This window comes from Schistosoma mansoni, chromosome W, assembly GCF_000237925.1.
Source record: "Schistosoma mansoni strain Puerto Rico chromosome W, complete genome".
Classification (NCBI taxonomy): Eukaryota; Metazoa; Platyhelminthes; class Trematoda; order Strigeidida; family Schistosomatidae; genus Schistosoma; species Schistosoma mansoni.
The window spans coordinates 29,768,912-29,784,013 of NC_031502.1; the positions used below are offsets into that span (position 1 = coordinate 29,768,912).

General features: G+C 37.3%; 2 protein-coding genes across 2 annotated transcripts in view; both read left to right on the plus strand.

Moving 5' to 3' along the window:
- Positions 1-9,837: 9,837 nt before the first annotated feature.
- On the plus strand, positions 9,838-10,293 carry Smp_151690 (putative translation initiation inhibitor; the record flags this gene model as incomplete). The annotated part of the gene is made up of 3 exons (XM_018789296.1): positions 9,838-10,093; positions 10,130-10,185; positions 10,219-10,293. The coding sequence occupies 3 exons, from the start codon at positions 9,838-9,840 to the stop codon at positions 10,291-10,293; spliced, it is 387 nt and encodes a 128-aa protein (XP_018654754.1).
- Positions 10,294-10,348: 55 nt separating this feature from the next.
- The window catches only part of Smp_210900 (hypothetical protein), a gene marked incomplete at both ends in the record, with an annotated part of 11,998 nt that continues 7,244 nt past the window's right edge, over positions 10,349-15,102 (plus strand). Inside the window, one exon of the mRNA XM_018789298.1 lies at positions 10,349-10,516. Coding sequence (XP_018654755.1) covers positions 10,349-10,516 — 168 coding nt within the window. The remainder of the gene's footprint in view (positions 10,517-15,102) is intronic.

Below are 15,102 nucleotides of genomic sequence, written 5' to 3' on the forward strand. Positions count from 1 at the left end.
ACTGAGGTTGCACCAGCAAATGTTTGTACACTAAATGTTGTTTACTAAAAGCTTGTTGACACACTGACGGCTCTGAGGAACTGAAACGAACTCAACCAAAATCGTCAGAGAGAGAAAAACATGTAGGGAAACATGGCATCATAATGCTGTCTGTTCGCCTCTGGAACCAGTAATAACTACAACATTAAGGTGACGTGCCATTATGAAAGACCGACTTTAAGGACATTAAAATTCTTCTTTAAAATTCAGGAAATAGAAATCACCACACAATCAACTTACCACATTCATCCAGGGTGGAAAACGATGGAAGATTTAATTCAGCTCACGTGAACTAATATAAATAACAAAAGTGTGGTGAAAAAAGACATTTACAAACACGCACCGTTTTACTTATCAGGAATATGTGACCAATTAATATATCACAGTAATGTTATATACAGTTCCTGTATGTGATCAGTAGGCGGGCGATCTTTACTCATAAATTTTTTCTTTCCAAGGTACGTTACATAATAAGATGTCAATTCAGTAGAAAATGATGATAATTACAATGGATAACACTGTTTATGGTTGTATGCTAGCAACTTACACAATGTTCAATAATAGTTAATCGCAGAATTGCTTCAATATGCATTTTATGAATAAGTGCCATTATCCATGATCATCACCATTCTAACTAGGGGGGTGAATAGAATGTAAAATGTTTTAGAGCTCATTTTTGACTAAAGAATCTGACCACACCCTTTTTGAATGGATAAATAGTTTATTTCGCTTGCTTGAGTTTGTACTGTTACAGTCAACTACATTTGATCGACTAAACATTCACCCGGGTTGTGAGTAACAACTACGTCAAACTACTAATTAAATGGAATAAAAGCTATGCAGCAAGCGCAAACATTACGAGAAATGATGTGACAGGAAAAATGTTGTTAAAAGCTGATGAATAACGACGTCCAAAACACTCGATAACATGTAACGTATGCGCGAGTACCCAAAGTCTAAATTCCTCACCGTTCCTAAGTACTGTGGCTTCAACATACAGAATTCGCTGTACATGTGAGGCCCTGAAGTCAAGTGACAGTACATCAAATTTTCCCGCCATTCATCTTGGCAACAAATTAAATGTTTGCACTAATAACGGGATGTGTATCGTTTCCGGCGTCACTGTATGGCAATGTGGATGTCGTATTACGTTCTGAGTTCTGCTTTGTTGATCTTGCAGTTTCACTGAAGTTGCTGTTGTCCGTAAGAACCTGAAAAAGAGTACTGCATACAAGCAGCTAAACCCTGACCAAAATGAGGCTGTTAGGATAGGCTCGGAGAACCGCGACTAAGCTTACTTCCGACATACAGAAGCTCCCATATGATGCTCGACTGACTGAACAAAACCTATTTCGGTGGTCATTTAGAAGAACTAGGGGTGTCTTGATCACAGTATTTAAACTACCTAGTGACAAATTGGCATCTAACATGCCTTCACTTTCTTTGTCCTTCAAAACTGAGGATTCACGACGGCACTAGAAAAGCTCACAAACTGAGTACAAACTACTTGTCGGCTGAATATTGACTTTCCTATCGAATCATCAAGGAGTGGAATTCATTAACTCAATACGTGCTTGAAGTTCCATCTGTCTACACTTTTGAAAGAAATTTGGATAAATTGACAGACTAGCGTCTCCAGGACTAACATAGGCCACCCAGTCTCCTTTTCTTTTCAGACTGAAACTGAAAATTCACTTGGTATTGTTTGTTCTATTCTTCCCATTGATATTTAGGACTGCAATAGACCAGTCTCTTATTGGCATATGTGCATGCTGTGAGTATTGCATAGATATTGCCTCAATTCATAAGCATTATAAGCAAAGGTGGATAGTGGCTAGCAGTGGAATCCGGAACACGTGTTTCGTCCTATTTGGGATTCGTCAGTTGGATGTACTCGCATCTCAGGGTTGATGTTCGCTCTGAGATTCAAACAAGCAATACTTAGTCAATTTAGACTTCACCTCTTTGCACAAGCAAATGGCTATCAGGACTCAGTGGCCGAGTGGATGACGCGATGGCGTTTGAAGCGAGAGGTACTGGGTTCGAGGCTCAGAGTGAACATCAACTCTGAGATGCAGGTACATCCAGCTGATAAGTCCTAAATAGGAAGAAACGCGCATCCTAGATTCCACTGCTAGCCACTATCCATTTTTGCTTATGAAACCGAAAATGTCTTTTTTCACCACACTTTTGTTATTTATATTAGTTCACGTGAGCTGAATTAAATCTTCCATCGTTTTCCACCCTGGATGAATGTGGTAAGTTGATTGTGTGGTGATTTCTATTTCCTGAATTTTAAAGAAGAATTTTAATGTCCTTAAAGTCGGTCTTTCATAATGGCACGTCACCTTAATGTTGTAGTTATTACTGGTTCCAGAGGCGAACAGACAGCATTATGATGCCATGTTTCCCTACATGTTTTTCTCTCCTGACGATTTTGGTTGAGTTCGTTTCAGTTCCTCAGAGCCGTCAGTGTTGTCAACAAGCTTTTAGTAAACAACATTTAGTGTACAAACATGTTGCTGGTGCAACCTCAGTTTTGTAACTGAGTAAAAGCCGCTATCCAGGCTACTAATAAACGGTCTATTCTTGGAACAGTCTTCAATTGCATGCTTCAAATCACTGAAGTAAGATAGTCAAGCAGTTCGTGTGGTATAATAGTGGTCTCATTTTAAAGAAATGTCCGGGTTACCTCGAATTTAAATAGGACAAACGAACCTGGAATCGTTCAAGTTCTTGAGAAGATCTTAGTAGATTGTTGTGAACCGCACGGCGTTGAGATGCCTAAACTCTTTTTATCTGCCGATTTCAGGCAAATTTTTGAATACTCCCGAAGACCAGGTTATTAAACGATGTTACTTTGTAGGAGCTAACGCATTTTCTGTTTCACAGCTGTATACTTGAGGTGGCTTGAAAGGTGATTAATTAAACGTGGGTAAGTGTTAGCGGGACATAGATTGGATTAAAGCATGTTTCATGCATGATGGTGTTGCTGCGCGTTGATTGGCTAATTCTAAACCGATCAGCCCGGGCAAATTATTGGAGAAAAATCTAGAAGCTTCTTATGTATATACTATAAATATATGAACGCTATTCAAATCAGTGATTGCTGTTCACATACCATTATTATTTTGAATACAATTTCATTCCTGTTCAAAGTGTTCTGATTTTGGGGTCTTGTCGAGTGTCATTGTATAAGAATACTAAGCAATAGGAATAGCTGGGTCGTTTATATAGCAAAATACAATCATAACAGTGGCGACGAGGAAAAAGGAAAATTCATTCAAAATGCCTATATCAGATGACCAGCTCAGCCGAATACTACAACAACAGCAAGCACAACTTGACGCACAAATGCGGTTGTTGGAGACTCTGATGCAACAGTTTAGCATCCAAAACTCGAGTTCACATGCTGTTTCAAGTACTTCTTGTGATGCAGTTGCTAGCAGCATCCCAGAATTCATATATGATCCCGAAAGTGGAAATACATTTCTCACGTGGTTCAAGCGTTGGGAAGGTACATTTAGAATAGAATTCTGTCAACAACATGACGCATGGAAAACTCGGTTGTTGATGCGTAAGTTGGGAAGCAATGAACATGCACGTTATGCTGATCATATTTTGCCAAGGTTACCTCGAGAGCTCAGTTTCGAGGAGACAGTAACGCAGTTGTCAGAGATATTCGGCGAATCTTCCTCATTGTTTAGTATTCGATATCAGTGTCTGAATTTGGTGAAACGTGAAGCCGATGAATATGGTGCTCTAGCAGACGTCGTCAACAGAGAGTGTGAACGGTTCAAGTTACGCTCGTTGACAGAAGATCAATTTAAATGCCTTATATTCATCAAAGCTCTGCAGTCACCACAAGATGCTGAAATTAGAACCAGACTTCTAACTCGTTTGGATCAAGACCCAAACGTCACACTCAGGACATTGACAGATGAGTGTAAACGACTACAAAACATCAGACACGACAATCAGTTAATTGAACAGGTAAATTCTAATTTAACCTGCAGTAGTGTAAATGCTATGACTAGGTTAAAAAGTCAGAAGCCCAATAAAACTCATAACAAACCAACGAATGCCTGTTGGTTATGCGGTGATTGGCATTATGTACGGTTCTGTCCATTTAAGAAGCATAAATGTCAGGTGTGCAACAGACGTGGACATAAAGAAGGCCATTGTCCACCGAATCGTACATCCCACCCAAGAAGAAGTATAAACGTCTTTCACGTGTGGTGAAATCAGCTGAGTCTAAATCTCTTTCTCTGGTAGCAGCTTTTCAAACAGACTATGACATTCGGAGAAAGTATGTTACGATCCAGATTAATGGTATAGCGGCCTGTCTTCAAATTGATACAGCATCCGATATTACTCTAGTGTCTAGAGAGACGTATAACTTGCTGGGAAAGCCGCCAATGAAGCCATCGAAAAAAACGGCTAAAAATGCATCTGGAGGCGTACTAAAACTAGTTGGCAAATTACAATGTGAATTTTCCTTTAATGGAAATAACTGTAAAGGGGTATGTTATCTAACAGAACGACCAAACCTTGATCTACTTGGTCTAGATATGTTAGAAAAGCTTGGATTAATGGATATACCCATCAACAGCGTTTGTAACGTGTCGTGTCCATCATTAGACACCACTTCACATGCAAAAAAGACAGTGAAAAAGTTCTAGAAAATCTTAAGAGAAAATTCGCCTCTGTTTTCCAGAATAGCCTTGGTCACTGCACTAAATTGAAAGCTCATTTACCCCTGAAACCAGATGCCTGACCCGTTTTTCGCCCGAGACGTCCTGTACCATATGCTACTTTTGAATTAGTCGATCAGGGACTTAATTGTTTGCAGCAAGCTTGTGTAATCCAACCGGTTAATTACTCTTCATGGGCCGCGCCGATTGTAGTGATTAGAAAGCCCAATGGAACTATCCGCATCAGTGCTGATTTCTCAACGGGTTTAAATGCTGAATTGGATGAATATCAATATCCGTTACCTGTTCCTGAAGACCTGTTTGCTAAACTAAATGGTGGTACATGTTTCGCGAAAATAGACTTTTCGGATGCCTATCTGCAAGTGGAGGTAGATGACGATAGTAGAGAGCTTCTGACTATCAACACTCATCGAGGGTTATTTCAATACACCCGCCTACCATTCGGCATCAAGAACGCACCTGCCATCTTTCAGCAAATAATGGATACAATGCTAACCGGCATACCAGGTACAGCAGCTTATCTAGATGACATCATAGTTATGGGTTCCACTAACAGTGAACGTTCCGATCGTCTACACCAAGTTCTCAACCGAGTAATAATAATAATAATAATTTATTCTCAGTTAACAGTTTGTCACATGAGGCATGCCGGTTTACAGGCAAGATCAAATTATTAAAGAAGTTACAATTTTCACTGTTGAAAATTACTCAGCTGGGTTGATATTTCATAAGATATGAATGTAAATGGATTTCATAAGGAACATGTCAATATCACACTTGGCGCACTTTATGGAGGTAGCGTTGCAACATACAACTGATGGTCAAGAACAGATGCATGCGAAGTTGGGGGCTTTTAGAAGTTTCGAACTTATATCCCTCCAGAATATTGGAAGCTTCAATAACGGTGTAGGACGAAGTCACCCGTGCCATATCTGTTTTCGGTGGAGTATCTGCAGGAGGCTGAAAAAGGTGTAAGAAAAAGGAAGGACGAAAAGCAGAGCACACAATATTCATGGAGGAATAGTTAAGGTATAACCATTTAGTCTATTTGTCTGCTACTGAAGTACTTATTAGGTAAGATCATACTAATGTGTTAGAGAAAAATAAGTGTGGGCAAGGTATGAGTGGATAAGGAACTGTATAAATGAAGGTAGTTCAGAAGGAAGTATGGAATTGTGTAATTATAAAATAAAGTACTGAAAACAGTATTCCGATACGAATGGAATTATATGACCTACATAGCTATCGTTTAACCGGTTTTTGCATTGAGGTGTTAACGACTCATACAATCTTGTTAATACTCTGCCCCTGGATGTAATCAGAATAAAACTAACAAATCAAGAAACTTTGCTGGAAAATGATGATATCTACTTCCGATGAACTAGGAAAATGTTGTTATTTGATTACGTAAGACTTTGTTCATGTTGCTAAACACATGTTTAAAAATAAGTTACGATGTGTATCATTAAGGCTTGCTTTTATTATGTACTTGGAACTTAGTCTGGCACAACAAGTCTTTCTTAGTGATATAACACAAAACTTGCTGTGTTTTAAAGGCAAATTTGTTTAAGGTCCCACTTCCTCAAAACGATTTACATAATTCCCCAGGGAGTCATCTGTCGTACGAACGTCCTGCAAAACAGTCTATTGGAACTTCTTTCGATATCATTGCAGAATATCGCGCAGTTTGCAGACTTTTACTGATCACTGGGTTAAATAAACCTATTAGTCGTCATACCAGTATTTCCCAGTACTATCCAGTTCACACTCTGGTAGTCAGCGATGAATCGATGTTCATATTGGAGATAAGTCGATGTGTGTACACTACGGCCTTGTGTTTCGTGATTCAACACCCCCCCCTTTCGGCCATAGTAACATGGTGAAGCCTCGTAGGCCTTTCTGGAGAAGGATGCCACATCAAAGCACAGCACAAATACGGGAGCATTTTTGCATTTTTGGGGGAGATTCATCACATCGTTCTTTCTTTCAATTTTTGGGCTAACTCATTCTTTCTTTTTGAACCAATAATAATTGTACAATGATTCTTTGTAGCTTTCGTAATCAGTCGGGGGTACAGGTAGAATGGATGATCAAAGCGATTTCCACCACCCGGATTACCGCTCACGTTAGTTCATGGGAACAGTCCCATTGTCCAGGAGGCAAGACGAGGATGTGTTAGTCGGATTTGGCGCAGATTATTATTTGAAGGAATTTTCTGTTAACACAAAAACCACATCTGCGACAGTCTGAATATAGATCCCAGTTTCTGTAGTCTTTCATACATCTCCACAATTTCATCGAACGTCTGTCCAACTCTGGACTGAATATAGACTCTGTATTATCCAGAATACATACATCAGCACCAGAACAAATAATAGAAATCAGGACAGTTTCATCTGGTTCTTGGAGAAGCATATGCTTAATGTGGATAATATGTGCACAAAGCATATTCTTATAAAAGTTTTTTTTTAGGATTTTGCTCTCACTTCTTTTGCACAAGAGAATTCGGGTCTCCTGTACGGAGGGAACTCACTACTACCTTTAGTTTGCAATTCAAACACATATAACCATAGAGTGTATAATAGTTGTCAGATAGATGCTTTCGAAGTCTAACACTAATGACACTTCTTCAGTGGTTTGCATCTCATCATATGAAATACTAGAATATTGTGTAAATTTATGTAGCACCTTTTTAATCATTTTTCTGTTTATTTGATTTATGCATACAATATATCGGTCAGACTTTATCTTTACGTGTCATACTCTTTATCTGTACTAAGTTTTGACACAGCGAAGATTTGTAGCTCAAGTGAATGATCTGGGTGGTGTTTTATTCCTTGAACTGGATATTTTGATCGTGATCGATTAAATTCGACCCACGCTGAATGACTGAAACATGGGATTGGTCGTCCTTTAGTAGCCAATCACTCAGGACAAAAAAACCATCCCGGTCAGACAGCAGAATACATACATATATACATACATGTACAATTCAAAGTCGTTTAGTTAGTGTTTCACTGGTGAGGTAGGTTTTTCGGAACACCGTCGTGTTTTAAATCTGACAGTTTTAGTAGTTTTGGGCGTTAGCGACTTCGTCATACAGCGCATCCATGCACAAAGGACACTAACCAAGTTTCATAAAGGGTTGGCGACCTATTTTAGAATAGGTATCTTCTGATGGCAACTAAACCAAGAGCTTTTCAAACAATGGAGAGTGATTTGCTGGCCTATATAACCCATGATGTGTTCTCTCCTACTGTGCACTGTCAGAGAGAGTTTTGGAAGTGAAAGGGAAAACTTCTGACTGACTACTTTCGTGTACCAAAGCAACAATTAGAATATTTTGTCCCTGAACTAGATCACTATTAACAGATCAGTTTCGCCTAGCAAACTGCGATGTGACTTCTGTTGATCAGCAACATGACGTCTAGCATTTCCGAAAAACACATTTGATCTGGGAAGAGTAGCATATTCAGCACAAAAACTAAGAGGTTACATAAAGTGACCACACCTGAGTGGCTTAGCCAGGTCATTTTGATTAATTCTTCCCGCGTTCCCCATCTTTGACCTCTAAGTGCTATATACTGAATGTAAATCCCATTAACTATAAGTTCAGCTACAAAGTCGTGTGGTTAGGAAGCTACACGACTAGAGATCCTGGGTTATGTGAAAAACGGAACTCTCATTACAGACCAAACAGGGAGCCTGGTACAATTTGAAAGTCTCCCAGAAGAATATGTTTAAAAGATAAATTGTACATGGACAGACTCCGACTGATAAGATTATTTTCGTCGATCTATAGGAGAACAAGAGGTGATCTAACAATGGCATACAACATATTAAGTATGCCAAGTCACCCCAACACAAGCACACTACTAGAACATCAGCAGCACGCTCCTCGAGGTAACCCTCTAATGATTGCACATCAAAGGAAGATCACCTATGTGCCCTCCTAATTTTCATATTGATAGTTACCTCCATTAGGAATATCCTCTCAGCTGAAGTGACAACAACTTTAAGTGGAGATTTGACAAACAAGTGCTCACCTGAGGATAATAATTTCCCCCTCGGACTAAGTAGGTCTTGTGGATTTACTATGGTTGTCATTACTGCATATGAGTGACCACTTCCTATCTCTCTTATCATCATTTCCATTTCCCCTCTTATTCTTTCACTTCCGTCTTCTTACACATACTAAGTAGGTCATTTGTTTATTCTTGAGGCAATCCTTTTGTAGACCATCAACTTTGACGATCTATGTCGAATGATTGGAGGTCTAAGCGAGTTAGGCGGGAATGTTGTGACGAACCAGCTTACTTCTAAGTCACTCCTCGCGGTCAGCATCTAACGTGGATTACTCTTTCGACGTATTGAAGAACTATGGTTGCTTTGAAGACTGTATAATACAAAGGGCGTGATTACGTAAATATATTAGTAGGGATGAGTACAGAGATTTTAGTGAGACCACCACCATATGAGCCAGCCCATTACGTATGATTGAATGATGCGCGTCTGTTGTCCCCGATTTTAACAGGATTCGATGATTTGATCGATATTCAGTGACCCAACTGCCGGATGATTTGACAAGGGCTCAGTGACATTTCACTGCCCCCCACAGTCTTCTTCTATCACTCGAATTACCACTTTATTATTTTCACGATGCAACCAGCTAACCTCCTGCCTGATGACGCGATAGATGCTGGTATCCAGAATCCCCACCACCCTGAGACAAACGCGCTCACTTGAACTACAAAATATACGAATTCTCAATTGACTACCAAACTGACCGCAATAAGTACTGTCCAGTGGCTGAACTGTCACATATTTTACACCAAAAAATGGATGAAACCGTACCGAAACATCAAGAAGCAAACAAAAATAAATCATTCGGCTTATACAAACTCGTGATATAGTTATTGGATATTGGATACATTGAAATAGGTCTGGGAAGTGGCGGTAAGAAAATCGTCGAAGGTCAGTTTTGATTTTCGGTTTTCCAATTACCTACTTCCGATGTCTAAATTGGGTCGTAAAATTATAAATACACCCAGGGCACCAAAATCTATAGGACCATACAAGTAATATGAACCTCAAATCTCGATTTTGTAGCCAAGGTGTAGCTGTGAATAACACCTTATATATTTCAGGCCAGTTGGGTCTCGTTCCTGACACAATGCTTTTTGCTGGAGATGATGTTGAGTCACAAACTCATCAGTCTCTTAAAAACATCAGAGAAATAGTTCAGTCTGCTGGTTTTACTATGCGTGATGTGGTTAAGACTACTTTGTTTTTAGCCGATATGAATGATTTCGCGAAAGTTAATACGATATATGCGCAATGTAATCTTTGGTACTAATAACTCTACCCTCTTTCAGATTTTTCAGATCCATATCCAGCTCGGGCTACTTACCAAGTTGAATGTTTACCGAAAGTATGTTGTTTGTTTGAATAATTCGATAATCAGAATGGGAAAATAGAAATAGAAGCAATAGCAGTTCAAGAAGAATCAGGATCTCAAGGAAATGAAAGCCTAGAATAATCTGGCTCCTCACTTTTGTCAGGAGCTTTGCTCAGTAAAGTTCTAAATTTTAGTAATGAATAAAGAAAATCGTAATTCTTCACAACTTTGGAGTGTTCTTGCACGCGCAGTCAAGTGTAGTTACAAAGAAGGAAAGCCTAAATTATCTTGTAACAGGCACTTTGAAGCTAATCATTTGACGAAAAAGGTTTTTGAAATCCACTCATTAGAACAACCTGCCGAGGTGATTGTCATGTGTATTTATCACTGAGTTTTCGTCATCCGTACAGTATTTATAACCAAACGTGTTAGGTACGAATTAAATTTCTATTTGACCTGGAAACAATAAGGTATACCACTTGATTTGCACAGCTGAGACAATTCACAACTGGTTTGGTTGATATAGATTCGTTAAGAAAAGTATCCGTATTATCTTTCGTATTTAACCGGTATTTCTCAGTATTACAAGTAATGGTCTGTTTTAACCGAAACTTTGCTTTTGTTTAGGGGAGTGTTAAACGTTAATACTATATACTGGAACGTTTTTCGGGTATAATAAGTGGTCTAAAAACGTTACGCAATGCAATAACATAAGGAATAAGAGATTCCAGGAATTTTTGTCTTGGGGGTTTCTTTTGAAGAGTAAAGTTCAAACTTGGTAAATTTGACCATTTTTAAAAGGACGTTTGCGAGTTGCTTTACTGACTCGCTAGAAGTTCACTTAGGGAATTACCAATTATGAAGATTGCTGTTTTTACATACACTTATTACCCCTCGTGGAGGAGCATAGGCCACCCACCATAAGATTACATAAGCTTACCCCTATGCATTTGAATTATATAGGTATACCAATTCGACAATACTTTCAAACCTGACTAGGTTATTTATACAAATCGAGGGTTTTTATACCCATATAATTATATTTTAGTAAATTTGTATCCCTTGATCCTATTTTAAAATCCACATCTCACTGATCGCAATACCTTTAGGACACTAAACTAGCTTAAGAAATGAGGTTTCTTGTCTTACAGGTCTAGTTTTGGTTAACCTAGCAAACAGACATTAATTTAAAAGTATTCTCAATAAATATTCGTATTGTCTTATTAAACATGTATGACCGTGAACTGGACTTTGAATAAATCGTTTACACTTGCTACATGTTATCCAGGGATACCTAACGTTTCTATTTCTAAGAAAATGAGGTTCAGGAAATTATTTAGAAACACTAAGGTCAGTGGTAAATTAAGTGGGATTTTGGTTTCTTACTAAAAACATTTAGTTTTTTGTCACATTGGTTTGTGGTTCACTCTAATACGGTTACATGATAGTACATATTGTAGCCCTGGGAATAGTATACAGTTACATATCGGACTGGAAAGTTTTTTCATTTCACGTCAAGTCTAGATGCCGAACAACAACAAAGACACTCTAACTGAACTCACATATATATTTACATTTGGCCACCTCATGATATTGTTGATCCACGTGTTTTTAATGTCCAAGACTTAAGTCCTTTGGAGCTTGGTCTGATTCATGTTCCTCTAGTAGCTTTGCTTTTGGCTAAAATGTTTATCCACCTGTTCCTTACTCAAATGTCTGAACTAAAATATACCAAAAAGTTTCCTTATCAGTGAAAATGTCATTTGTTTTTCACTTCGATCTTGCAGTGATCTGTCATATCTCGCACTGATTGCAAATAGTTAATCAGTTTTCTAGTTACATTCAACTTTGTGACCAACTAGCGATGTGTAAAATGTGTGAAATTTAAATGACTAATAAACGAACTTAGTACTGGACAGTTTGTCAACAAATGCCACAAATGGAGAGAGGAGTTTCATGTATGTGTGCATTTCAGTTGGTGGCCTATGGGTTAATGCACATGGCGCTCAATAAATTAAGTTCAAGATTCGCTTCGTTTGGACAGTCTCATGGTATCATTAGCTCACATAAAAAGTATGACTCAAATTCGATTCCATTATTGGTAAACAATTTGTACTATATAACTAGTGTATTTTTGTATAACTTGGAGATATGTATTGTAGTGTAGTAAGAGCAGTTTATGAGCTGTATACTTCAGTACTTGTTCTGTTGTAAGAACTTTAGTAAGAATTTTTGGCCGCCTGAAACTCAATTCCGTTAAAAGCCAATTAATCTCTTTGAGGTTATCTAGTCAAAACTCATTACAACTATGATAAACAATTCAAGTAGTTTATGTGCAATTCTCTAACAGTAAACTGCAGTTGAAAATGGAGGGACAAATGCAAAAGGGTGCTTATATTCTCAGAAATGATTCTCAGCTGTTTAAAATGAATATTTTGATCAATATTTTGATCGTTTGTGTTTTCGCAACAATACTGATGTATAATCCACAAATTAGTTCGGCAATATTTCATTTTAGTGCAAATTTCTATGTAAAGAATGTGGATTGTCTGTTGAGATTGTGAACTTGCGCCAAATGTGATGGCTGTTTTATTGTTTTGACCAAGACCCAATTGTTAAATCAGTCGACAGGTTTCGTTGAGACGGCATTGTCTGTACTGCATGGTTTTATTGTGAATCATTAATTATTTTTCCAAACACCATCACTACAAAAACACGTAAGCTGCCGAAATTTCCGTAAAAGTGACTAATAGGATATCCTTTAAAAACTGAATTCGGTTGTTGTCAACACTTTCCTCCTATTATCTCAGTAATATGAAAAGACATCAGTTCATGGAAATTTAACATGTGTATAATGATTAAAAAAAGTCACTTATGTGTCTAACATTATTGCTGTCATATGTAATAGGAAAATGAAGTTTTAATCATTGAATTAAGTTGACCTTGTGAAACTCAACAGTAAATGGTTTATTATCCGTATTACTAAAATAGCAAAACCCAACGAGCCTGACCTGTTTTATGTTTTGACAAGCCTATTTATATCCATAGTTTACATCACGTATTAATTTTCGAGACAACCACGAAGCCAGAAACCACTGAACAGCTTTTTTTCGTAGTATGAAGTGGATGATAGTCACGCAATATTGTCTTATTTGTGTAAAATTGGAGATGTGAACCATCGTTTACCAACTTAGTAAGTAGTATAAGGTTTAGACACTAGTCTAAAGGTCTGGAGATTCTGTGTTGTATCCCTTGGGGTGTCTTGGATGTACATTGTCAAGCTGTCTTGTACTTGGACGAATCAGGTGTCTAGTGCCTCTTGGTTTTCAGTGTTCGTCAGTTTGTAACGCAAACTAAAAGTTGGGCGACCCTCACAAATCTCCAAACTCTTACTTCTAATGCATATACATAGCCGATCTTGTATATTAGGAATTATATTTTGACTATCTAAAGACTACAACGGATAAATCTTGGTAAAAATTTCTGTTGGGGATTTTCTTTATAAATAACTATATCTTCATGATGGCGCTTTTTGATGAAATTATAAAACACTATGTAGAGTAAGTTAGACCTACTATATTGAGGACTGAGGTAATTTTGGAAACTAACTTTATCTACTAAATGTTCACTGTCAGATAGTTTTTCCGGTAACAGATTCAAAATGAAAGTCATTCCTGTCCTTTCAGTTTCACCGTAATAGAGATGGACTCGATGTAAGTACATAAACCTTGTGAAGGCTCTTTACTCGAACACTACCAGTCGAGTGAGAGCTTATGGCGAACTATCATCTGATTTTACAACCTCAAGTAGTGACCGACAAGGCTGTCTTCTATCCCCAGTTAGAAACCCAGAACAACGGAATTTTATGTGTGTAAGACCAATTACAAAACCGTGAAGTGACTTAAGAACCTTAGTTGACCTTCAAAATAAGGAAACAAAACAAACCAGACCTCGAAATTCAAAGTTTGTTAGACAGAGTTGATGAACTTCAGTTTTTCAAGACTTGCACCCTGGTAGTAGTAAAATATTGCAATAAAGATGGAGAGTTATTCAATATCCCCAATCTTAGTAACGAGTTTACACAAACCGATCGAATAATTTGCGCTCGCTTCTTGTTGTTTCAGTACAGTTCCAGGTGTTTGACGATATCTAAAGAGGGATGATCCAGTCACTTGATTACACTAGTCCCTGTCAACTTAAAAATTATTTGTAGGTCCATGTACCTCGTATTCTCAGTGAGTATGTTTGCCTCAGAACAGCTGGATTTCTGGAGCCAGCAGATATCACAATACCAGGTAGCAGATTGGTTTCAATGTAAAATTTAGTAGAGAGACAATTTAAATTTTTCATATTCACTCCGCAAACTGAAGGACAAAACGAACAAGCGAGTATTACCAGTGATAGAGATGTAAAATGTAGTGTATCAACCCCCTCCCTATATGTGTATCCATGTGTTTTAAATCATAGTCTATCTATTTAGTTATTATTTTTTTTTTTTAGATAATAAAACAAAACAAAAAAAAATCATATATTGTATGTAGAATAATAGATATTTTATTGATTTATTGAAATCAATCACTTTTTCATTAACTTCTTAATTTAAATTTAATAACTTTCATTACATAATATACTACTTAATTATTACTCATTAATTGTGTATCATTTATTTATATTATACAAATCTATATTACCAAAAAAACTGTAATAATCAATATATATTGATTACATCATCATATATTTATATTTGATTACATAATTTTAATGATTTTTTTAGATTAATGATTACTTAATAATAATTAATTATTGATATTGTTTAATTATTTCATTTATTGATTTATTTATTGATTTATTGATTTGGATAATTTAAAAACTCTTAATAATCAATAACATGACAACCATAAATCAATATGAATTGAAACAAAAAAAATAAACACAAATCATAAACTGTGA